A 25468-nucleotide genomic window follows, 5' to 3' on the forward strand; every position below is an offset into this window, starting at 1 on the left:
GCCACGCCAAGCGGATTCCGGCTGGGGAAAGGTCCTGTAGCCGGAGGTTTCGGGTCGTGCCTGCCTACGTAGAGAAAAGCGTTCCGGGCGGCGCCTGCACACCACAGTTCCGGGAGGGCGGAGGAGAGGGCGTCAGTCATTGTCATCAAGTGCACGCAGAGTCCGCTGCCGGAGCCCTGCAATGTGTGCTGTGCTCCGCCAACCCAAGAGCGTCAAGTTGCGAGCCCTACACAGCGCGTGCAAGTTCGGCGTGGCAGCCCGGAGCTGCCAGGAGTTGCTGCACAAGGGCTGCGTCCGCTTCCAGGTGGGCCGGGTTTTGGGGCAGGCACTGCGGTGCGAGGACCCTGGCTACTGCTCACACGGTTTCCTCCCCTTGGATGGGCTTGGACGGGTGCTGGGTTCCTGTAGTCTGGTGGCATCCTGAGCTGGCTGTCTGAAAGCCTGGACTGTGTGGGACAAGCTGCTTGCTCTTCCTGTCCTCCAGCTCCCGGTGTCGGGCTCCCGGCTGTGCTTGTACGAAGATGGCACGGAGGTGACCGACGACTACTTCCCGGGACTTCCCAACGACGCTGAACTCCTGCTGCTCACTGCTGGCCAGAACTGGCAAGGCTGTGAGTAGGAACACTTTGGAGATGGGCAGGACCCACACGGTTTAAGCCCGGGTCCAGGGGCCTGGGCTAGTAGATCAGGTCAGGGGCGCTGAATGCCAAGAGCCTTTGATGAGGAACTCTGTTTTCAGTGTTGTTGTTTTTTTTTTCTTCCGTGTGTGTGTGTGTGTGTGTTAAATTTATTTCCTAACTGCCAAGGGCAAGGGGGAAGGATTAGGGAAGGCCCGGGAAGGTGTTGCTGAGCTGGACTGTGCAGGGCAGGCACGCTCACCCTTGCCTAGGGCTGTTCTTCGGCATGTGAATGCTGAAATGCTGTCAGGGATCATGGTTTTCATTAAAGCTATTCTAGGTAACTGTGGGATGACAGCTCCCTGTGGCCTTAATATGAATGTCTCTGGTGGCTAATGGGATTGGATATCATCTTCCTGTGTTCCCATTTGCCACCTGCAGGAGTCTTCATGTCTTTTTTGTTTTTAATCGAATTTTTTAAGCTGTTGAAGTATTTACCCCACCCCTAGAAAATCCTGGTTATGACTTCGATGTCAGATAATGTGATTTTCAAATATCTCCTGTTGTGTACCTTTTCACTCTCCATATTGGAACTGAGCTCCAACCAGCTGAGCTAACTGACCATGCTCTTTTCATGCTCTATAGTAGAATAAAAGGTCCAGACTTGGGAGGGAAAGGGAGGACAAGGTTACATACATGTAGCCGAGGCTGGCCTTAACTTCACTCTGTAGCTAAGGCTGGTCTAAAGCTTCTAATTTCCTGCCTCCACCTACCAACTGCTGACATTCCAGGCATGTGCTGCACACCCAGCTTCCAAGTTTCTGACTTTGATGACATCCAGACTGTCATTTTCTTCTCTGTGCATTTTCACCATCCAGAAACCTCTTGTCAAGTCCTACTTCCTGAGGTTCCCTCCTGCATTTTCTGCATCCGTTGGTGTGTTCATTAGACTTTACTTCTTCAGCTTGTTAACACAGCAGATCTCACTGAGTTTTTTGAGTATGAACCAGACTTGCAGCTTCACTTGGCTGTGGTCTGTGCTTTTTAATTGGTACTGGGTTCTGTTTGCTCCTGTTTGGATAAGATCCTCAGGAGGATGTACTCGGCGTTCAGCACTTGCTGGGAAAGCTCACTGTAGTCACTTGTGGACAGGGTCTCTGGGAAAGTAGAGAGAGGGATTAGAAGGCCTGGAAGTGGGTCCCTAAGGGATTGAGCGAAGGAGGTGACTTAGTGTGGAGGAGAGAGGGCCAGAAGAAGAGAAGTGTGCTTCTCTAGATCACCACAACCCCATCACCTGACAGGAGGTGGCCAGAGGAATGGAACTGGTAGTGCCACACCTGTGGAGGTGTCAGGTGTCAAGTACCAGGGCAAGGGTTGTGACACCAGAGTCTTGACTTTGGGCAGTCTCTGGGCTGAGTGGACAGGATCCTCTTCTTGGGGCCAGAACAGCGTGCATGTGTTTCTGTTTGTGCCCCGCCCGCAGGGCTTCAACGGGTTCTCGACCACCTTAAGGACGGAATGATAGGGACAGGAGATACAAGGAAATACACCAAGTCTAGATTCTGATCAAGGTGTAACTTTATTTTTCTCCAAGAGGGTTTATATAGTTCCTGCAGGGTTGGGGGGAGCAAGAAGCTGTCATCTGCATAAGGTGGGGCAAGCTAACAGGATGTTTGTATAGGATGTTTACAGGGTGAAAGGGTCAAGGGCTCTGCCTCAATGTCCTGTTGCTAGGCAACCTGACTGTAAGATGATCTAGTTCCCTGTCTTATGGGGGTCTGTATTTTTCCACTAACTAGAGATTCTATCCTTGTCCCTGACATGTTTGTCTCCTGGAGTGGCAGATGTGAGTGACATCACTCGCTTCCTCAGTGTGTTTAATGAGCCACATGCCGGGGTCATCCGGGCTGCACGGCAGCTGCTGTCAGATGAGCAGGCCCCACTGAGGCAGAAGCTGCTGGCCGACCTTCTGCATCATGTCAGCCAGAACATCACTGCTGAGACCCGGGAGCAGGACCCATCCTGGTTTGAAGGTATGTGGACTGGGGTGACCATGTGGCCAGGGTGTCTGGGGCAGGCGGAGAAGGGCCTCTTTAGAGCAGAGGCTCAGGAGGATCTCAGTCTATTTCAGATCCCGATGCTTCCCAACCAAGGGTGACAGGCCTCTGGAGTGATAACAAAAGGTGTCCATGGGAAGGCATCTGGCTGGGACTCCTGGCTGGAGGCAGTGTCCAGGGCAGCCTCAAAATAGTCTTTTCTCTTTTTCTTTTAAGTCATTCTTCCAAAAGCCATGGGAAAATACATGGAATGTGGAGTTTACCACCTTAGCGAGAGAGAGAGGGAGAGAGAGAGAGAGAGAGAGAGAGAGAGAGAGAGAGAGAGAGACAGACAGACAGAGAGAGAGAGAGAGAGAGAGTCAGAGAGTCAGAGGATAACCCTGGGTGTCATCCTCAGGAATGGTTGGAGCCTATCAGTTAGGCCAGGCTGACTGGCCAGCAAACTTCAGGAATCTGTCCTATATACTTCATACCATCCCTAGGTCATTTAAGTTACCTGATGCAATGCAGATTCTGGGAAAGTAGTAGTTGGCTGTTCTCTTTAAGGAATAATGACAAGAAAACACAGTCTGTAGGGTCCTGGGGGATGGCTCAGTGGGTAGTGCTTGCTGCTTAAGCTTGAGGACTGGAGTTTAGATCCCAGCACCCAGGTAAGATCCAAGTGTACATGCCTAACCTCAGTGTTGGGGGCAGGGTCAGGCAGATCCTTGGGGTCCACTGGTCAGCCAGTATAGCCCCAACAGTGAGCTCCAGGTTTAGTGAGAGACACTGTCTCAATAAATAAGGGTGGAAAGTGACAGGGGAAGACACTCAGTGGTGACCTCTACCTCTTCACATGTGCCATGCATGGGTGAGTGCACCTGCACAGATGTGCGCACACATGCATACATTCTTACACGCCACATACAGACACACACAAACTCGGCATCCTTTAAAACAGAAAACAATCCACATACTTAGTTTGGATGCAAGGGTTTTTTTTTTTTAATTATTTATTTGTTTGTTTTTGGTTTTAGTTTTTCAAGGCAGGGTTTCTCTGTGTAGCCCTGACTGTCCTGGAACTCACTTTGTAGACCTAGGCTGGCCTCAGACTCAGAGATCTACCTACCTCTGCCTCCCAAGTGCTGGGATTAAAGCTGTGCACCTACCCAGATGTAAGATTTTTCAATGGTTAGGGTCTGTGGTTGGGTGAATCTATTGTACAGAAGGCTGGTGGTGCAGTTGGTGGCACTCATGCATCCAAACACCTTCACCTGTCATCGGCCCTGGTGTTTGATGTCAGAGCCCATTTCATCTTGCACAGCCCATGCTCTGTGGCTCTGCAGCCCAACCCTCTCACTCCACGGTCCAGCTCTATAAATAGAACTCCTCCTCCATGTGACACCTATGTGAGTGGAGTCACATCTCTCCCTGCCCCTTTCTTGTCTGCTTGGCTCCTGAGCTGTGCGGGACACAAACCAAGAGGTCATGGTTTGCCTATGGATTCCAGAATCATCTTTCTTGCAGGTTTGGAGTCTCGATTCAGGAATAAGTCTGGCTACCTGAGATATAGCTGCGAGAGCCGGATCCGGGGCTACCTGAGAGAGGTAAGGCCATGCTTACCAGATCATGCTGAGTGAGTGCTTAGCACAGGATGGATCATTTGGTAGGGTTTCCACCCCTCTGCTGATGCATATCTGTAAGGTTGCTTCTAAGTCAGCAGAAGGCATGTATACCTCAGAGAAGCAAAAGCCTCCTGTCTCTATGCATCTGTTCTCTTCTGCACTTTAGCCTCTGACCCTGTTGTCCAGCAGGTGTGAGAACCTTTCTGGGCCATGTGCTTTGGTTAGGGTCAGAGGCCTCAAGTCTCAGCTCTTATTCTCTTCTCTTTGGCAGGGATCCTGTTCAGAGCAGCACCAGCTCGCTTCTTGTACATCTGGCAGGTCTGTTCTGATGTAAACTTCTTTCCATTATAGATAAGTTTTCTGCATCTGCTCTGATGTCACCTTCTTAATTGGGTGGTAGTTTCCCCTAACACTTGTGTTTATTTTTTTCTCTGGGTACATTGCAGTCCTCTGACCTCGGAAAAGTGGAACAGAGGACTGAAGATGCCTTTTGCTTGGGGTGCATTGTAGATATGCTCTGAATGACTGCGGGGTCTCAGCTCCTGAGTAGACCAAGGCCTTCACTGTGAAGAGTGACCAGTGGTTCCAGTGCAGCCATACCTAGCCTAACTCCAGAAGGAGGCTGTTTCTGATGCCCTGTCCTCCTCTGCCTGGCTTCCTTTCAGTGCAGACATGAATGTCAGTGAGATGCGGAGTGGAAGGAGACCCTCTCTGGTGAGTGGGACCTGCCCATACTGAGGGCAAGAGGTGCCTGTCACTCTACCAGGAGAGCCTTTTGTGCCTTTCTGCACTGGGCTCCACATGACACCTTCATTTAGATAGGATGAGCAGTGGATGGGTGGTTTGGGGACAGCAGCTTGGCTCGTAGGGACCTTTTCCTCCCTGCTCTCCTTAGGGGCGTATTTATCAACAGAACCTTGGGTAATTGCCCAGCAGTTGGCGAGTGGCACAGGCTTGGGGCTTCTCTGTCTGTCTGTCTTACATCATGTCACCCCTGAGCTGCTTGGTTGAGAGTAGATCCTAAGGCTGTTTTCTTCCTTCATGAACACCCTCCTCTCAAATCTTATTCTGTTGTGTAGCTTGAACTAAGTGTTAGTGTCCTATGGGGAAAACCTGACCTGTGCATGTGTTCCCAGAGCCACCTGCTGGTTGAATCTACCCCCATTTCCCAAGGGTATGGAGGACCTGTCTGACCAGCTGGCCTGAAACCCTGAGTGCCTGGGCTGTTCGCTCATCACTGTGGACACTGTCTGCCTGCACTGGGCCTGCTGGGCTCTCAGGCCATATCTCCACTGGGCATGCTCCATGATTTCCTTCTTAAGCTGCTGTGGCACTGCCCTCTACAAACCTACCTGTTAGTCGTCTTCCGTACTGGAGTGAGGTCTGTAGGAGCACTGTGGCAGGCAGTGGGGACAGTGGTACTCCATGCCTGACTGCTCTGCCCAGGTTCCTTCTAGGTGGCAGTAGCCAACCTCAGGCAGACAGGAGGCCTGACCTGAGAGAATACATAGAGCTTGAGTTTGCTGGACTATGACCAAAACTAGGCGGGTGCCAGCCGAGGCCTGAGTGGCCGGCAGCTGGAGCAGCAGGTGTGGATCCCCTTCACCCTGGGCTTTCTTTGTTTTTAAACCTTTTATCGTCCTCTTCTCCCTCCCAAAGTGGGGTCAGCTTGGCCTTCATTGTCTGCTCATTTGCATGTAAGGCTCCTCATCGATTGGCAGGTAGAAAGTGATGCCTTAAAGTGGCATGTGCTGTCCCTGTATTCCCCGTACCCAGCTTAACTCACTCAGTGTGTCACAGCTGCTAATGTTTTGGTGTCCTGTGTTCTGTACTTCTTGTGGCCTTGGTGACTGTTCCCACATGACCTAACATTGTAGGTGCCCTGACTGGTCCTGGTACCTAACCTTTGGCAGCATGGACTGGAGCCTTTCTGTTACTGCTGCTCACCTGAGCAGAGGGAACACTGCTCCTGCTGACTATGTGATCTTAATCCCCTCCCACCCCCCACCAGGATCTTGCTATGTAGAGCAGGCTGGCCTTTTGGATCCTCCTACCTCAGACTCCCAAGTGCTCGGATTACAAATGTGTGCTACTCTGCCTGGCCTGTTCTTGTTTTGTTCTCCCAGCCTGATGGAGGCATTGTTGATTCCATTTCATGGGCCCAGAATGGTTTCCTAGGCTGGGATAGTTGAGCAGTGGTCAGACACTGACTGTAGGACTGGGCTTAGGCAGGTTCCTGATGACCAATGCATGGCACAGGTTGGTGACTGAATGCAGGCTTCTGGGCATGGTCGGGGCATGGGCTCAGGTTCAGTGATGCCTCTGGCTCACTCTTACAGGTAAGTGCACACGCCTGTGTGGTGGATCCAGCGGCTCGAGAAGAATATGAGCGGGTCCTTAGCTCCATGTGCCGGAAGCTCAAGTCTGTGAAGTACAATGGCAGCTACTTCGACAGAGGTGCAAAGGCCAGCAGCCGCCTCTGTACTCCAGAAGGCTGGTTTTCCTGCCAGGTGAGCTTTGTGCCCTTTGTTCTGGGGTTACTAAGAGTACTGCTGAGCACAGCCTTCCTGGGGTGAGAGGCGGGGAGGACATTCCGCAGCTGGCCAGAGGGTAGATGCTGGTGGCCCTCACATTCAGAGTGCAGGAGGAGGTAGGGATGGTGGTATGCAGTTGTTGGGGTGTTAGTATGTGGTACCATAGGAGCAAAGGAGCATGCTGGGGATAACAGGTCTGATCCTGTGTGGCTGTGTAGAGGCACCTAGCAAAGGATGATTCTCTAGTAACAGGGACAGAAATGCCTTCATCTTTGGAAACTCAGAATATAAGATCAGGGGTAATGGAATGTTGGGGGCAGGTAGAACTCCAAAGGCAGAATTTTTAAAAATTAGGTTTATTTTATGTGTATGGGTGTTTTGTCTGTGTATATGTCTGTGCACATGTGTGCCTGGTACCCCGTGGAGGCCAGAAGAGGGTGTCAAGGGTGTCAAATCACCTGGAACTGAAGTTACAGGTGGTTGTGAGCCACATGTGGTGCTGGGAATCAAACCTTGGTCCTCTAGAAGAACAGCCAGTGCTCTTAATCCTCTGATCTCTCCAGCCCACAAAGAGAATTTCCAGTCTCTGATGAACAGCAAACACTTTTGTTTTTTTTTAAATGAGGTCTTAATATATAGTTGAGGCTAGACTTAAGATCACTATATAGTCCGGACTGACTTAATGTTTATTTTTTTTATTTTTATTTTTTTTTAAAAAGATTTATTTATTATGTACACAGTGTTCTGCCTACATGCCAGAAGAGGGCACCAGATCTCATTATAGATGGTTGTGAGCCACCATGTAGTTACTGGGAATTGAACTCAGGACCTCTAGAAGAGCAGTCAGTACTCTTAACCTCTGAGCCATCTCTCCAGCCCTAATGTTTATTTTATTTTTGTGTATATGTGTGTAATGTTTGTGTGTGAGTGTGCATATGTCATGGCATGGGTGTGGTCAGAGGACAAACTACTCCTGACTTTTACATGGACTCCAGGATCCAAACATGGTTCTCAGGCTTGTGTGGCAAGTGCTTTTCCTGCTGAGCCATCTCCCTGGCCTTAAACTCGAAATCCTCTTGCCTTTGCCTCTTAGTGCTGGGGATAAAGGTGTTGCCACTGTGCCTGGTTCAAACTTCTGTTCATGGATTAAATGCCTCGTGGGGCCTACTCCTTAGCAAGCTTGTTGGCTTGGAGGAGAGCAATAACATACCTCACTCCTGCCTTTCTAACCCCTGCCGTGGTCACTGCAGGGCCCCTTTGACCTGGATAGCTGTCTTTCCAAGCACTCCATCAACCCCTATGGCAACAGGGAGAGCCGGATCCTCTTCAGCACCTGGAACCTGGATCATATGTGAGTGTCTGTCACCAAGATTCAAGTTCACTAACCAGAACTAACCCAGTATCTGATTGGGTTCCCACGCCTGCTCAGGCAGCTCAGGTCTGGTATGTTACACCTGAGCCCAGGGACAGACCCCACATGCTTATGGAAGGGGCTTCTGGCCCACATTAGGGCTATGGTGTGGGAGGTCACAGCTGGGCAAGCTGTAGCCGTTCCTCCTGAACCAGGGCAGGGCAGGAACATACTTCGGCAGCTGTGGTACTCTCCTGACTGTAACTACCCTTGACCTTGCTTTATGAAGGCAGAGTGCTCCAAGTACCCCAGTTGGTACCTGACTCTTGGCATCAAAACTATTAAAAAAGTATAAGTAGTGAGTTATATTTGAACCCTTTACCCTCTGTACTCAGTGCCCCTTCCCTGTTGTCAGGGAAACTACTGTCTTGAAATAGGCCCTGCTAATGCCTCTTGTACACCTTTACCAGGAAGTGTGGACTTGGATGTGTGCTGTCTGTCCACACAACTCAGGCAACAGCACAGACTCCTTCACTTGTTGGCAGAGTCTAGCTCTACATTTGTTCCCCTACTGGGCATTTAGGCCATTCTGAGAATTCACCGTTATCTAACTCTGGGATGAAACACTAGTCGCCCAGTTCCATGCCTGACAATCTTTCTGTGCACTGGCTGCATCCATAGCTGTTGAGGAATGCAGCCTTGGGCCCTACCCAGCATCATGAGGGAAATTAATTCCTGTGGTCCCCTTCTGAGTATGTCCAGCCTTCTCTGGATGTTCCAGTTCACAGATTGCAAGTGTCCTTGCCGCCACTCGGTGTCACTGTGCCTTTTTGCGTTTCCCTGTCTGAGGAGAGCACCCACTTGACTGCCTCTGTTTCCTGGCCCCTGGAAGGCTGCGGCCTCTTTGTGGCTCTGCCAGTGTGGCTTTCATGTCCTTCCTTTTGCTTGTTTACTTTTGTCCTGGGCACTGATTCTCTTCTGCTTGTCTGTGTGAGAGACATTGTTGCTATATTTTTGGCACATTTCTGATGTCTTCTATCACGACTGGATAGGGTGGCTGTGGTAAGCCCTAGAAGACTAGGCCCCTTCCTTAGGGCCTGAGGCACTGCTCTTGTCAGAATCCTGACTGCAGATTGTGCACAGAGCCCGCCATTCCTCCTGCGGGTGCAGGGCATCTCTCTGCTCCCCATCGTCTGCAGCTGCTTTTGCCCTGTGTTTAACTGCAGCGAGTTTTGCTTTTATTTTTATTCCTACTTTGTGTTCCTTTAGTTTCTCCTTGTTCTCTGGTTTCTCTCTTTTGTGTTTTAACATATGCTCGAGGCTACATGTCTCCAGCTGCACCTGACTTTAGTGTTTGAGATCAGTGTGACTGTTCTGATGTGTGTTTTGGGCAGGTCTTGGAGTTCCCAGGGCTGTTCTGTCATTGCCTGTCATTCTGCTCGTCCTTCTTGTGCTCTGGTACTTGAAGGTCGAGACTCTCTATGCCTACTCTGCTCTTGGTCTCCCGCTCCCCCTGGCTGGGTGTCTCTTGTTAGCACACTAGCTGCCTTTTGTCTTGTCTAACTGAGACTGTCCTGCTCAGGACCCTTGTCCCAGTGTCTGGATATGGTGGCTGTGCAGTATTTGTTTGATATTTTGTTGCATGAATAAGTAGGTTTGAATTCATTTCATTTGCTGTTTGCTGTGCCTGTTCACTGGTCTTACTAAGTACCCTGTGCCGGGGCTGTTTTTTTGGGTTGTCGTCCCACCTAGCCTTAAGCCTGCACAGATGCTTGTTTTCATGTCAGTGCCTACTCACACCTTCCACTTCTCGGCTCAGTGCCTCCTACATCTCCTTGGTCCTGCTAGGGGTTGGCCAATGAGTGGTCCTAGTACTTGTTAAGGAGGGTCTGAGGGTGAGCTCCCTGTCGAAACTTCTACCACTGAGTGAGTGGAGAGTGACTATCTCACACTGGGTCTGGAATCACAGGCATCTAGGTCCCTTTTGCACTCTCTGGAGGGAGGCTGATCACATTGATTCCTGGCATCTGCTCATGGGAGCTGTTGTCAGTCAGCAGTCTGCCTTTTCAGTGAAGACTAGTTTGTTTCCCCTTAACTGAAAGTGATGCACATCCAGAGACAGAACTTTCTTTTTGGTTCTGCTGTGACTTGTCCTGGAGAGTTCTGATTCTCCTCTGCAGTCTCTTGGATTCCCATGGGCACTCTGAGAACTTCTTGCCACTCACCCCCTTTATGCTGGCTTTGCTTGCATGCTCTGGCTCAATACTGCTTTTTCGGGTAACTTCCTGCTGTGGACTCAATTGTTGTCCCTCATCCCTGCCATCGAAACTGTCACCTGTGGTGGTATTGTGTTCCCCAAAATATTGTGCACCCTAATAAACTTATCTGGGGTCAGAGAACAGAACAGCCACTAGATACAAAGGCTAGAAAATGGTGGCACTCACGCCTTTAATCCTAGCATTCCAGAGGCAGAAATCCCTCTGGATCTCTGTGAGTTCAAGGCCACATTGGAAACAGCCAGGCATGGTGACACATGCCTTTAATCCCAGGAAGTGAGCCTTTAATCCCAGGGAGTGATGGTAGGAAGGAAAGATATATAAGGCGTGAAGACCAGAAACTAGAAGCATTTGGCTGGTTACGCTTTCAGGTTTTCGAACAGCAGTTCAGCTGAGATTCATTCTGGATGAGGACTCAGAGGCATCCAGTCTGAGGAAACAGGATCAGCTGAGGAATTGGCAAGGTGAGGTAGCTGTGGCTTGTTCTGCTTCTCTGATCTTCCAGCGTTCACCCCAATACCTGGCTCAGGTTTGATTTTATTAATAAGACCTGTTAAGATTCCTGCTACAGTCACCCAATGAGACTGCATCTGGAGATAGGTCCTTTGGGAGACAGTTATGATGTCATAGGGAGGAGAGTAATCCAACAAGAACAGACATTCTTCTAAGTGGGAGAGCTTATTCATGCTCTCACTGCTATGTGAGGACAAGTCAGGAAGTTGGTCCTGATCAGACCAGACCACTGTGCAATGGCTTAGATTTCCAGGCTTCAGGGTTGGAAATGATAAATGTGGGGGAGGTGGTTTGCCTTCTACTCTGCTGTTCTTGTGACTGTGCTTGGATCTGAGTTTCTTTTGTGACCATTTTTCTATGGTTGGCTTGTCAAAGTGTCTCTGCAGAGTAGCTCTGCGTTTGTTCCCTGTAGATGTCCCTGTTTCAGTGGCTCTGAAGTGACATGACATTGGTTTTGCTTGCCATTTCTATGTCACATTGGCCATACACACTTGGATCACATGTCTGTGGGAGGCCCAGGCTTGAGGGGGGTCTGTGGGCACCTGTATAAAATGGGTCCACGAACAAACAGGAGTCACTAGGGGCTGAGAAGTGCTCACACATGGGGGCTTGGCTTTGTTGAATGGCCATGTGAGCAACCGGGCCTTCTTGCATTCTTTTTAGTATGTTAAGCAGTGCCCACCATTCAAGTTTGCAAAGTAATAAGACAAGCAGCACTGCTTGTACTGGACTGTGCCACACTGACCATGTCCACCCATGGCCCATGTCAGGGATGGGCCAATGTCACCAGTTTATGAAGCATGGTGCTGGGCTCTTCTGGTTGATTCATCCGTAAGTCCCATCCATTTCACTGCCTCTGCCCTTCTGGAATAGTCCTACTTTAGATTCCTTAAGAATCCTCAAGATCTTCACACCTGTAAGCAGGTGTCTTAGGGTTTCTATTGCTGTGATAAGACACTGACCAAAAGCAATGGAGGAGGAAAGGGTTTATTTCATCTTAAAGCTTATCATTCATCATGAAGGGGAATCAGGACAGTATCTCAAGACAGGAACTGATGCAGAGCCCACAGAGGAGTGCTGGTTACTGGCTTGTTCAGCCTGCTTTCTTATACAGTCCAGGACCACCAGCTTAGGGGTAGGTTGGGCCTACCCACAGCAATCAATCAAGAAAAGGCTTCACAGACTTGCACACACAACAATCTGATAAAGGCATTTTCTCAATCGAGGTTCCCTCTTCCTAAATGACAAAAATCTAACCAGTACAGCAGGGGTATTTGCTATGGTAGACACTGTGCTATGAGTGTCTGTGGCTGATGGGAAAGTGCACAGTGCCCTGTGATGTGTGGCACTGACAGCAGATGGGCCATCTTCCCCTGACTTGGCAGAATAGAGAAGAAGCGCACCGTGGTGCCCACGCTGGCTGAAGCAATCCAGGACGGGCGGGAGGTGAACTGGGAGTACTTCTACAGCCTGCTTTTCACTGCTGAGAACCTGAAGCTGGTGCACATTGCCTGCCACAAGAAGACCACACACAAGCTGCAGTGTGACCACAGCAGGATCTACCGGCCCCAGACAGGATCCAAGAAGAAGAGGCCTGCTCGGAGGCGCCGGTGACACATGCCAGCCCTCTGTGAGGTGACTGCAGTGGTGACAGGGCTACTATGCTTACATTTTGTCACTTAGAAGGTTCTAGAAAAGCCTTTACAAGTCTCTGACAGATCTGAGTATCTTCCCAGTTGGCTCCCCAGCCTCTGACAGCCCAGTGTGCAGAGGACAGTGCTGGGTGCTCATTGTGTCCCTGTGCCAGGGTCTTCATGCACATGGCTCCAGGGCTGAACTTGACCACTGTGGAATGGGGGATGGTGTTAGTTTGTACCTCAGCTTTTATGGCCACCATTTCCACTGCAGTGGCAGCTCTGACTACGTTTCTCTGAAAGAAATGGTACCTCTGGGGTAAACGTTTGCATTTCATAATGAACATGGAGAATGTTCTCTGCCGAACTGTTTAAAATGGCAGGTGAGAAGCCTTCCAGATGTCTCCTGGTGAAATCAGCTGACTGTGGCATTATCTTGAGCTATGTGAAATGGTTTTTAATGGGTTAAATAATGTCTGTCTGCCATGAATCTCATGACCCAACACTGATACATTTATGGATGCACAATTGGAGCATGTTTAAGCTTTTATGTGTAGAGATGGGAAGCTGTTAAAGGCACAGATGGCTTACCTGTGCAGAGAACGACCCTGAATTCATGAAACTCCTGCCTCATCCTTAGAGCTGGTATTTGATATTAAATGTGTATCAGTTTGTGCACAGAGACAGTCTGAGGAAATGCCACACTGATAGCAGTAATCCCGAGGTATTCAGCAGGATGAGATTTGATCACTAAGTACTAATTTCCTACACCATGTTTTTTTATAGTACTTGATTTGTTTTGTTTTGTTTTTTTCTTCTGAGATGGGATCTCACTATGTAGCTCTGGCTGGCCTGGAACTCACTATTAGATCAGCTTAGCCTTGAACTCACAGAGTTTTGCCTCTGCCTCCTGAGTGCTGGGATTAAAGATGTGTGCTACCATGCTCAGCCTGAGGGTTTTTTTTAATGAGTATTTTATATGTTTTGTAATGTTTGGATTTTTATATTTGCCATATAATCAGAAAAACAATAAAGGGTTTCCAAAATAGACATGTCAAGAGTTTGCATGTATTGAGGAGGATGGGGCTAAGGGTGTGATACCAGCAGCTGGTGACTGCCCCAGCTGAGTCCATCTTCACAGGGATGCATGGCAGTGCCTCAGGCCAGTGGGGTGGAGCTTTCAGAGGACCGTGCTGCTTTACAGTCATGGATGCACACTGTTCACAATGTGTCTTCTTCCATTTTTCTGGAAAAGGGCTGCCCTTTTCAAGCACCATGGACATGCACAGCCACTGCCCCCTGCCAGGACTGTTGCCAGAACTGGGCTCTCTGAAGTTTGATACTTGTTATGTGCATGTGTGTGCCTAAGTGTATGCTAGTGTACCATGTGCATGCAGGTCCCCAGAACTGGAATTACAGGGGTTGTAAACAAGCCATCATTGTGTGCTGGAACCCAATCTGGGTCCTCTGCAAGAGCAGCAATTGCTCTGAGCAGCTGAGCCTTCTCTTCAGCCCCAAGTTGGACATCTGTGGCCTTCTGTTATGCACACCCCTGCCAGTGTGCCTCGTGGAGGATTGCTCTGCACCCTCCTGATCTAGGCTCTGTTTCTGCAGTTGGTAGAATGTAGAAATCCACACTTGTTGCAGCTGGACATGAAAAATGAGCTTTGAGTGAAAGCCAGAAGGCTGTCCTTGATGGGACATGCTCTGCCGGCTTCTGGGCCCTCAGCTGGTCAGAATGATGGAGTGGTGGATACAGATGAGAAGTGTCACAGATAGGAGTTGTCACCCAAGCCCCCAGACTCCCAGGATAATGTAGGCAGCAAACCCCAGGATAAAAATAGTGAACCAAAAAATACGTAGTGACACAGATTCATTGTGTTTTCGCACTATGGCTGAGTCACACAGTCAGTGAGAGGCAGCAGAAGCCTGGTACCAAGCAAGGTTAGGGAGTCTCAACTACCTAAGCTGCTATGAGGTACTGCCAACTGATGTAGGAGAAGGGGTGGGCATAAATACCTAAGCAAGGCAGAGCCACTGAAGCCATCTGGGGAAGTTTTTGGCTTAAACCTTTGAGTCCAAAGAAGGGCCTGTCTTCAGGAAGCTCCCACAGGAGCCAGCACCCTGGGTGCCCTGCTGGGTGAAATTTGTCTGTCCCAGGCCATGGCCCATTTGATCTGCAGGGAGACTGGAGTGGGAACAACAGGTCTTCAGCAAGGTGACTGACCTCCAAAAATATCTAGGACCTGACCGGGCTGTCTCCCACTGTCTTGGGAACGACAGGACTCCACAGGGAGGGTACCTGGAAACACACTGACTTCCTCTAGACCTACCCTCGCTCCCTATGCAGCCGCTGGCTTCAGTGTCCTTGCTGTGGTCACTGGTTCCTGAGTCCCGGGAGGCTAGCCCCAGGACTGCAGCACTGGGAGGACAGGCTGTGCTGTGTCACAGGTGTCCATGACTGGAGCCTCCACAGGCCCATCTGCAGACTCTCAACTGGCTTTGGCACTTGTATAGACTGTCAAGGTTGTGGTAAGTCACTCTTGCAACAGCTGGCTGGCTCAGGCTCTTAAACAACCTAGTATAGCTCCCCAAGTAGATTCTAATAACAGCTTTAATGTGTTTAAATACTAAGATTTAAAGCCATTTGTGTGCGTGTGTGCGTGTGCTCACATGCCATGAATGGCATGTTTGTGGAGGTCAGGGGACAACCTGTGGAGGTCAGTTCTGTCCACCGTGTGGGGTCTTGGGAGTGAACTTACATCTTTAAGCTTGGCAGCAAGTACCCTTACATGAGCCAAACAAACCTGTTTGGGTTTTGTCTATTTGTTCTTGAGTTATTTGCTTCTGCTGCTGTGGATTCTCCGTGAGCACACACTGCTGGACCCTCTCCCTGTGTCCTTTTGTGCCTGATGTTCCACACCTACCCACCACCCTGTCTGTACGTTCACAGAGGATACCTGTGTTCTGGCAACTCCTCCATCTCATGACAGGGCAAGGAACTTAGGTCTGTGACTACCTCCATCTCAGCAGACTTTTCCAATCCCACAGGAAAGGGTTCCGTGAGCTTCCCAGGGCTGGATGACTCTGCAGAAATAGAGCTGACTGCATTCGAGTTATGGGGCCAGTGAGGGAAAGGTGGTACCTGCTGAGGCCTGCTGTAGGCTGACACTTAGTCCCCATGCTTCTTTCTACCCAGTATCCATCAGCAGGGTGGGCTCTAAGTAAAGGATTGAAGCAAGCTCCGTTCCCCATTTTGCTGGTCATGGCATGCCTGTCTCTTTGGTAGGCATGTTGTGATTAAGGATTCTTACTGAAGTCTGCTTGTGAGAACCACACAGCTGTCCCACTGAGGAACTCTGGTGTGTCTTTTCTGGGGGCCCAGCAATCTAAGGCTGTGCGTTATTATCCCTATCAGAAGATGACCACAAGCAACAGCTTTAAATTATTGTTCATCAATCATTAAATCACAAAACTGAGTAGGTGAAGGTCACAGCTAATGAGAAAGGATCTCAATGGAAGCCAATGACGGTAGGGAACATTAGCTGTTGGGGGGCTGGGCAGGGCAGTTCTATCTGAACAGGAACAGAACTGAAAACTTCTTACAGGCTTGGAACACTTGTTTTTGAATAGGACTCAGGTTCAATTCCCAGTACCCACATGGCTAGCCTCAGTCCCAGCAGAGCAGGGAAGGGGCTGTCATGATACCTCTTGGTCAAGGCCTGTACCAAGGGCCTTGCATCTCCTGCTAGCTAATGGGCCTGAAGGGTGGTCCCAGCTTTGGACCCCATTCATTTCTTCCCATGGTTCTCAAATATTTGACAGTTTTAGGGACATAATATTTCCTTAAATGTATTTTCAAAATATATTTTATTTCCTTCTCATATGCACTTTGCAAAAACTATAAGATAAATGATTAGCTTCACTCAGAAACAGGAGTCCTTCCAGAAGAAACTGAATTCATCTCCAGTGATCAGTTTGGCATGGAAAGTAAGCTTGTGTTACCAAAACCAAAGCACTCAGGAATTTTCCTTATTTCCCACTGCCCAGCCCCCTGCTGACCTGTGCCAGGATGGCACATCTATGAGAGAAGGAAAAGACGTCAGTACAGCAGTGGTGGCAGCAGCCTGTGGTCATAAGGAACCTTCCATAGGAGCCGAGTGCGCAGGTGACACGTCAATTTTGTATTCAATTAAGAGCATGTTCTCTTGGAGATGCCATACAGAAATCTTAAAACTTGCTGCATCGTCCGACTGTGACCTACTGAACAGGTGAAGACACCGTTCTACATCTCTGCGTCATCCTCATCCTCATCATCTTTGGCTCTGAAATGCATTTTTCTGAATTCTCGTCTGCTCATGGAAGGACAAGATGAAGAGGCTGGTGGCAGATCCTTGGAGGGGAAGAAAACATGACTTCAGTCTTGAGTGACATTGCCTGGGCACCCAGATCCTAACCTGACCCCGGTCTGCTCTGGGCCTTGCAGAGCTGGCCTCTGTTATAGACTTGGGAAGTCTGTCTAGGCACTGGTCCCTTGGTAGGAAAGGTGCTATGCTCCAAACTAGAGATAGCAACAGAAACATGGTTACATGTTCACAAAATCACAGATCTGACTTCCTAACCTTGTTTGAGGTCCCAGACACACCCAGGGGCTGCAGCCAGGGACCCCGCCTTCCCAGCCTTTCAAACCAGAGCCGCTTCCCAGTTTATGAGCCTGAGTAGAGGTGGTGTGAGGGAGGCACCTCAAATAGCACATAGCTCATTTTCTTTTTCTCCTCTTGCATGAACCTGATCCATTTATGTTTACCTTTGTGTTGTGGCATTCTGGGGGCACAGTGCTGGGAGCACATGGTCATGGTAGCTGCAGTTTGTTGCCCAGGCCCTGCACGAGAGTCAGGAGGTAACACTTACCTGCATAAGCTCAACGTTCCCGAAGAAGCGACTCACAGGCATGGGCTGGTTGCTGTCATCATCTAGAAAGACGCTGCTGTCCATCTGGAGCACAGGTGCCTGCACTTCCTCTGTCCTGGGCACAGGCTCTGTCTGTTGGGCAGAACTCTCATCAGACTCCTGCTCTGCGGCAGCGTTGCTGGGTTCTGGTGTGGGCAGGCCATCTTCAGTCTTTGTTGAGGGTTCCTCACTCACAGGCTGGGAGCAGCCCTGGGGAGGCGATTCACTCTCCGGTGCAGGGACAGTAGCCTCAGCACTGTCCTCCGCAAACTCATTTTCACAAGGGGCCACAGGGGCCACTTTTGGCAAAGAAGAAGTGTCACTTTTAGAGTCAGCTTTCTGTAATTCTGCCTTTACAAGGTGACCTTTGTCATACTTGAACTTTTTGGAAGTGCGTCTGTCTGTAGTCTTGTGTGATGAGGAAGCCTGCCAGGAAAGAAAAATGTAAGAGAAAACCAGACCTGGCAAAGGCACAGGCCTCAGTCCCAGAGGCCCCCCTTCTTCCTCTGCCACCAGCTGCTATCTGTCCTGCTGCTAAGGGGCAGGAGGACTCCACGGCACCACTCCAGCAATCTGCTTTCCCAGGGCTTTTTTCCTGAAGTACATGCTTGCTTGCTTTAAAATCATAGTAGGGACACTCAAGATGGCTTAGAGCATAAAGGTGCCTGCTGCCCAAATTATATCCCCAAACCCACATGATGGAAGGAGAAAATCTCCTACTGCGAGTTGTCCTCTGACCTCCACATAAGCACCATAGCATGTGTGCCTCTCCCTCAAATAAATGAAAATATAATTTTAAAAATCATGTAGAAGAACCCAGTTTCCATCTCCCCACTCAAAGCAAGCTCTCAGCTCTTAATGCTTTATCCATCACCAATGCCTGGAGACTATAGGAGGTCAGCAGATACTCAGGCTAGCTTTAGCAAAGTGGCAGCATGCTGTCCTGAGTAAGCGCTGTGCTTACTCAGAGGTGGAGGTGTGCCCCAAGCCCCAGCTGCGTCAGTGTGGGGATGGGATTTCCTGGACTAGGGCGGCTGCACTGTGATGTTCAACAGAGCACATGACAGTCCGTTCCTTGTTGCTTGACCCTCTCTCAGCTCTAGGGGTGAGGCAGGTGACAGACTCACATGGCTGCACAGGCCACCTTCTAAGTGGCACAGAGCACAAAGCTGTGCCTTAGTGTCTGGATCGCTAGCACCCTTCCATACACGCACGTGCATGGTGCACAAAAGCAAACTCAGCTGCATTTCAACGAGCACCTCTCTGACAGAGTGACGGCACTGTCACATGGCCTCTGAAATGTCTTCCAGTCTATACACAGCAGCAATGGCTTGTATTTACACAACACGTCTCAGAGTGACAACGATAGAAATGGGTGGAGCCAAGGCCTTGGTGTTCTCGGTAATGAAGCTCACCAGACATGCTGTCTTGGCAGATGTGGAGCTGGCAACGTCCTCGGCAGAGGCCGAGCTGGCTGAAGAGTTACTTCGGGCCCGAAGGCGTGCTGAGGATCGCACTCCACCTGTGAGCTAGACAAGAGTGAAGCTCAGAGAGCAAGCTTATGGCAGAGAGCCAGCACAGAGCTGCGGGTTCTCAGCTCAGAGCCTCAGGCGTACCCACATTCCCTCACCTACAAACAAAGATTGCTATGGCCAGGCTGGTTCAACCAGCTATCTAGGTTTAGACAGAGAGTCCAGGGCCAGAGAGATGGCTCAGTGGGAAAGGGGGCTTGTCACCAGGACTGAGGGCCTGAGTTCAATCCTAAGGACCCAAAGGGTGGAAGAAAACTGACTTCTGTAAGTTGTCCTCTGGCCTCACCTGTGCTGTGGTACATGCCACATGTGCGTGCGCGCACACACACACACACACACACACACACACACACACACATTTAATCAAAAACTAAAGATGCAAGGTTGGCTGTGTCCACTTGTCTACTGTGGAAGCTCAGGACCATCAGTCCCCTGTCTTGTATGTTTCTAAGAACCAGCACTGTAGTAAGTGGACACGAACTCATACATCTGTGTCAAAGCCCCTAACAAAAGTAACATGAGACAGAAACACCAGCTCCCGCACTCTCCTCTACCCCTTCATTGGGCCCAATCCTATGAAACATAGCTTCTGTCTTATATTTTTATTATTATTATTTTATCCTGGGGTGGCATCCAGAGCCTACTGTTTGCTAGGCAGAATCTATTCCACTGTGCTATAGCTCCAGCCCACCTCTTTTTTCAGTACAGGGTCTTATGTATCCCAGGCTCCCTGAGATTTGCTGTGTAGCTAATAAGGACCTTGCATTCCTGAGCTTGCCTCTCTTTCCCAAGTGCTGGGATTACAGATGTGAGCTGCTACATTTGGCTTATGTGGGACCGGGAAATGAACTCCACTTCATGCATGCCAGGCAACCACTCTACCAACTGTGCCACACTCCCAACTCCACCCCTTAAAAATTATTTTTTGAGAAAGTTTCATTAAATTACTCTGACAGGTCTTGAAGTTCCATCCATCCATTTGCCCTAGCTTCATGAATGCCGGGGCCACAGCCTACAGCACCACACACAACTGTTTCACACATCGTCTTATTGCCCCAGCTGACCTAGAATTCCCTAGGTAGCCTAGGCTGGCCTTAAATTCACACACTAGCACACGTGTAAGGGACAACCACAAAGAAAGAAAGCAGAAAAAGTATTCGAAGAAATGATAGCTGAAAACCTCTGTTTACTGAAAACAATAATCCATACATTGAGGAATCTTAACCAACTCAACTCCAAGGTGACAGGCCACCTGTAACACAACAGGGAGAGAAGGAAAAGCCCATGGATAGACCGTCCCCGGAGCAGTTCTAATCTTAGAAGAACTGGTGAGAAACCAACCCCTTACTCTTCAGAAGCAGTGGGAGCCACACTGCACTTAAATAAACAAAATGCCAGCTAAGAAAATCCCCATCAGAAAACCTGTCCTGTAAAATGAAGGCATGGATACAGAAATTTCCAGGTGCCAACTGATGTTGCTTTAGAGCTGCTGGGAGTTCTAGCTGAAGCTAGTGACCTAAACAGAAACCCAAATACACACAGGAGCACCCCCCCCCCCCCAAGGGAAGTCCTTATACAGAATATTTTACACACTTCTCTCAAAAGGCAACATGTTAACAAAATGCAAACAGTAACAAAGGGGGTGGGTATGAGGGAGCCTTGCTGACCCAAGGAAGGAGCTAAAGTGAGAGGCGGTAAAGTAAAGACTGCAAGGCTGACTGTCAATAGATGTCCAACAAAATACCACAGAAGGTGGGGCGAGAACCGCACGAGTTAGACCATTCTGCATCTCCCTGGAACTGAGGCAGTACAATCCTGAAAGCACCCACACAAGGAAGTAAAAAGCATCGTGAAAAATTATTAAATTCAACCCTTAAGTCTGGTACGCAAAAGACAATACTAACACGTGACCTACGGGCGACACTACACACAAACACCTCCACAGTCCAACCAAAAGGCCGGGATGCCAGCCTGGACTTTGGCCACCTGCAGACAGCGGACACACTTCAGATTAAAGGAGTTGGAATTCACTGCTATGCCAGGTCAGAGTCGCAGTCACCCTCCCTACTGTCACACTGCTGGTCCTCTGCCCAATCACCATGATACGGGGTTTGGCTGAGGTCAGCTGCACCATGCCCATGTGCAGGCAGAGCCGAGGGGCAGGCAGCCAGGGCAGCAACCCGCACTGCAGGGCGGAGCGCAGGTCTGGAGAGGGGCCTCACCCCGTCCAAACGGCACACTGTGGCCCTCACCCGGGGGAGCATGTGTCTGGAGCCCCACTCCTGGGGCAGGGTCCGTGGTGTGACACACTCAGACGTGGGGACGGGTGTGGGGTGGAACGGGGTGTAGGGAGTGGGGTCTTCCACTCCCAGGGGCGGAGCTTGGGGAAACTAAGGCACCCAGGGCAAGGAGCCACCGCCAGGCGGGGCCAAGGGAGGCGCCCGCCCCTCATCGGCTCCCCAGGGGGTGCTCGGCCCCTCACCTTCCTGCTCCTCATGAGTGAGCGCCCCGGCCTAACGCTTCTCCGCAGAGTCTCAATCGCGCGGCTCTCAGCGCGCGCCGCCGCTGCGTCTGACGTCACCGCCCTGAGGCCAATCACAGAGCGGCGTCCCCAGATCACGTGCCCCAAACAAAGTTGGTCCTTCTGGACAGCGGGCAGAATGCGCTTCCGGGAACTTGAGCCAAGGGCGGAGCGCCGGAAGCCGGGCGGCGTGCCCGCCACATGGAGAAGAGGCGCTTCCTTGGATGCAAGTGTCCACCATGTCTGGCCGCCATGTTTGAACAAGTCACAACCTTTGAGGCCTCCGCGGCCGCCATGTTTGAGAAGGGCGCTCCTTTTGATGCATGAGTCGCCATGTTTGAAAAGGCACATCCCTTGATGACTCTGTGGCCGCCATGTTTGTGACGGGCGCTTCCTTGCTACTTGTGGTCGCCGTGTTTGAAAAGGCATATCCCTTGATGCCTTTGTCGCCGCTGCGTTTGAGAGGGCCAGCTGCCTCCCTGGAGGGCCTCCTCTCTTTGGTCTCAGTGTCTTCCCACCCTGCGGGGGCCAACATCAGCTCGGGGTCCCGAGCTCTGCCTGCTGCGGACCCTGGCTTCTTTGCGGACCTTGGCAGGAGCCCAGTACATAGAAGCACTTGCAATCAAACCTGACAGTTTTTGAGTTTGACTCCAAGACCCTGACAAGATTGACACTCCCTCCCGAGACTAACTCATTTCATTCTTTCTGTCTCAAAATAAATAAATGTGAAAATGATAAATAGCTTTAAATACAGATGAAATCTTTGGCCTCAGCCTCTGGTCTTGTTGGGTGGCTGGGACTGAGGAGTCTGGTCACAGTACTTATGAAGTGAAGGAGACTGACATCTGTTTTGTCATTGTTTTTTGTTTGTTTTTTTGAGCTGTTTTGTCATTTTAAGGGCGAGACTCCAAGGCTGGACAGGAGAGTGACCTGCTTTAGGGCTCCCCTTGCGTCCTGGAAGTTCATGTCCTCTGCTCTCTCAGACAGCTCTCTCCAAGCCTAGACCAGCCTGCACCTCTCTCCAGGGCACTAAAGGAGACTAGCATGTAAAGGCCCTGTCTGCACTGCAGATCTGTGGAGGCTCCTCTACCTTTAGGAGGGCTCCACTGGGTATTAGATGGACAGAGCCCCTGAAATTAGGATGCTGGTAGGATTACGCTTTGAGGAGGGAGCCAAGCATCTTGCAGTTTTATCATACTGGTATCCTCTGCTCACCTTCCTGGCTGGTGTTCCCTCCTCTTTAGCCTCATGCTTCTTCCCCATTATTTCCCATGATGCTTGAAAGGGGACTGACAGACATGTGACTGGCAGGAAATCCATTGGAAAGGAAATTAATATAATCGCAGCCAACTGTTAAGAACCAGCCTATGCTGTGACACAACAAGCCTGCCCAGTCGTCACTGTGGTTATTCTAAGCTCAGCTCAGTGATTTCCCTTTGTCCTTCAGAGGGCTCAGGTGCAGAAGCCAGGTCCTGGTTCTATTGGGCTTTGGAGTTGGTATCAGTCAACCTAAAAACATATTGCTGTAAGGTTAACACTCCAAAAGGCTCGTGGTCTTTGCATTAATTTTGAATCAATTTACTTAATGTACAGGAGTGTTTTGACTGCATGCATGTCTGTGGACTAAATGTGTGTCTGCAGCTGTTGGAGGTCAGAAGGGTGCACTGAATCACCTGGAACTGGAGTTATGGATGGGTGTTAGCCACATGCCGGTGCTAGGAACTGAACCTAGATCCTCTGCAATAGCAACAAGTGCTCCTTCTAAGCATAGGTATACTGTCTTGTCTCTACTCCCAGCTGGGATAGGAATAGTGTTTCCTCAGTTGCTTCCATGGGCGGTCCTGACATTGTATTCTCACCTGACACATCCATAGCAGTTCTGTAAGTCTGGACTGGAAAGCTCAGCTGGACACACCTTTCCTCGGTCATTGCAGATGTATGCCAGAATGGATCTATGCCTGGAATCTTGCTGGGGATAATATGATGGCATCACTGCTTCCAGAATCAAGGCTAACATAAAGGATGGGGTCTATGAGGTCCTGTCAGGCCCCCACAGTAGGTCATGGATGAGTGTTGTTGGACTTTTCTTTGGGCCACCAGCTCACAAAAACTACATGGAGACTTCTTATTAATTATGAAAGCTCAACCTATAGCTTAGGTTTGTCCCACTAGCTCTTAATTAACTTAAATTAACCAATTTCTATTCATCTACAAGTTGCCATGTAACTCGTGGCTTTTATCTCTTCTCCTGCATGTCTTGCTCTCTCTGTGTCTGGCTCATGACTCCTCCTTTCTTCTTCCTTGAGCTCTCTGTCCCCAGAAGTCCCAATTAACCTCTTCCTGCCTAGCTAATGGACATTCAGATCTTTATTAAACCAACCACAGTGACACATCTCCACAAAGTGTAAAGGAATATTCCATAACAGATGAGCGCTTGCTATGTGAAGGCCTCTCCTTTTGCTGGCTTCCATGTCTTCCTAAGGCAAGATATAAAGGCAGGGTAAAGTATGAGGACACAAGAAGGGAAAGAAACCCCTTATCTTGGAGTCTGACTGAAGCCTCTTGACAGATGAAAAGGGAGAATCCAGCACCATACACTTTTCCTGTGATGGCTAGTAACATAGATTTATCATTGTTTTCATATATGATATTTTGTGTTAAGATAGCAGTAAATCAGGCTGAGGGTGTGAATTTACATGACCTTGAAATGGTCTCATTCCTTTTTCTATTTTTTCCCTGGCAGAATCTAAGAAGTCACTTCACTTTGTTTATAGTAAAGTCAGTCTACCTTCCCACATATCTCTGATCTAGATAGAGTTGAACTGTATCAATCATAATCTCATCAGGGGCCCTTCAGGGACCACCTGTGTTCTTACTTAGGTTCTTAGGAACTTGTTGGGGACAATAGCTTCAAACCCTACCACACCAGGTCTGTATCTGACTATTAAAAGATCATGAAATGAAACTCTCAGAGCAGCCTACCCTGATGCTTTCTCTAGAGCAGTGGTCGAGACTCTCAGAGGGATTGCATATCAGATATCTTGAATATCAGATATTTATATTTATATTTATATTATTATTCATAACATTAGCAAAATTGCAGTTGTGAAGTAGCAATGGAATAATTTTATGGTTGGCAGTCACCACAGCATGAGGAACTGTATTAAAGGGTCGCAGCATTAGGAAGGTTGAGAACCACTGCTCTAGGGCCTTGTTCCTTCTCTTAATCTTTGAGCTTAAAATCTGTATTTAAAATGTCTTTTTAATAAACTCCAATTCTGCTTTAGACTGGCTTTCTGTGAAATACTTTTCTGCTTCAAAGTCAAAGAGTTAGTTTTACTTTCGTAAGGTAGACAAGCACAGGGAGTAGCTTAACAACCTGGGACTCCACCTGGCTTGGGCTGTACACACACCCTGGCAACCTAGGATCCCTCACCTGCATATCCTGTGCTTGCACACCCCTCTCCTAACACTGTACTTAGCCACTTAAGATCCTCTACTGCATCAGATTGTTTGTGCACCCCTGACATGACCTGCATGGTTTTAGAGTTGTCCTGACTAGAGTGATGAAGGAATGAAAAATGGATTGATACATGTACATAAAAGCTGGGATTTCATGGGTAGTGTGATCTGATGAAGAAAGATCAGCTGCAACCCAGAAACTCAGCACATTTGAGGTGGTGAGTTTACAGCTGAATGAGGAGGTAGGTTAGATCATCTTGGTAGGAGGTCTCTGTAGGGGGACAATTTCAAGTTGTAGTTATCTGAGAGGAGGAAACTGTGGTTGACATTTTCTGCATATATTAGTTTTGGCAAAAGATCAATTGTTGATAATATCTGTACTTGGATCAGAAGAAGATTTTGCCATTCCCATTGGTC

At 49.4% G+C, this 25468-nt stretch overlaps 2 protein-coding genes across 7 annotated transcripts; one reads left to right on the forward strand and one right to left on the reverse strand.

The window, feature by feature from the left end:
• The first annotated feature begins 77 nt into the window (after positions 1-77).
• Dffb (DNA fragmentation factor subunit beta) lies at positions 78-13636 on the forward strand. Of its 5 annotated transcripts, none has more exons than XM_052717543.1 (9): positions 78-304; positions 485-615; positions 852-858; positions 2214-2234; positions 2419-2650; positions 4181-4260; positions 6618-6788; positions 8063-8163; positions 12338-13636. In XM_052717543.1, exons 1-9 carry the CDS (start codon positions 182-184, stop codon positions 12564-12566), a joined length of 1095 nt encoding a protein of 364 aa, XP_052573503.1. In that variant the 5' UTR covers positions 78-181; the 3' UTR covers positions 12567-13636. The 5 variants fall into 5 exon arrangements, with proteins under 5 accessions (XP_052573503.1, XP_052573499.1, XP_052573501.1 ...); XM_052717539.1 differs by lacking the exons at positions 852-858; positions 2214-2234 and adding exons at positions 4550-4596; positions 4944-4992 and having other exon boundaries at positions 485-611; positions 2462-2650; XM_052717541.1 differs by lacking the exons at positions 852-858; positions 2214-2234 and adding exons at positions 4550-4596; positions 4944-4992 and having other exon boundaries at positions 485-611; positions 2462-2650; positions 12343-12485.
• A 2801-nt stretch (positions 13637-16437) lies between these two features.
• On the reverse strand, positions 16438-21671 carry CUNH1orf174 (chromosome unknown C1orf174 homolog). Of its 2 annotated transcripts, XM_052717537.1 has the most exons (4): positions 21551-21671; positions 18952-19065; positions 17498-17962; positions 16438-16979 (listed from the first exon to the last, which is right to left on the reverse strand). In XM_052717537.1, the coding sequence occupies exons 1-4, from the start codon at positions 21563-21565 to the stop codon at positions 16872-16874; spliced, it is 702 nt and encodes a 233-aa protein (XP_052573497.1). In that variant the 5' UTR covers positions 21566-21671; the 3' UTR covers positions 16438-16871. The 2 variants fall into 2 exon arrangements, with proteins under 2 accessions (XP_052573497.1, XP_052573498.1); XM_052717538.1 differs by lacking the exon at positions 18952-19065 and having other exon boundaries at positions 21551-21663.
• Between the last annotated feature and the right edge of the window lie 3797 nt (positions 21672-25468).

The sequence above is a fragment of the Peromyscus californicus genome, unplaced genomic scaffold, assembly GCF_007827085.1.
Source record: "Peromyscus californicus insignis strain IS unplaced genomic scaffold, ASM782708v3 Scaffold_5__1_contigs__length_169319896, whole genome shotgun sequence".
NCBI classification, from domain to species: domain Eukaryota; kingdom Metazoa; phylum Chordata; class Mammalia; order Rodentia; family Cricetidae; genus Peromyscus; species Peromyscus californicus.

Coding starts and splice junctions, on each gene's coding strand:
- Dffb (XM_052717539.1), top strand. CDS start 182: ATGTGTGCTGTGCTCCGCCAACCCAAGAGCGTCAAGTTGCGAGCCCTA. Junction 305..484: donor AGGGCTGCGTCCGCTTCCAG/GTGGGCCGGGTT, acceptor CCTGTCCTCCAG/CTCCCGGTGTCGGGCTCCCG. Junction 2,651..4,180: donor GGACCCATCCTGGTTTGAAG/GTATGTGGACTG, acceptor TCTTTCTTGCAG/GTTTGGAGTCTCGATTCAGG.
- CUNH1orf174 (XM_052717537.1), bottom strand. Junction 17,963..18,951: donor CTGCCAAGACAGCATGTCTG/GTGAGCTTCATT, acceptor CTTTCCTGGCAG/GCTTCCTCATCACACAAGAC. Junction 16,980..17,497: donor GGAACGTTGAGCTTATGCAG/GTAAGTGTTACC, acceptor TTCCCCTCCAAG/GATCTGCCACCAGCCTCTTC.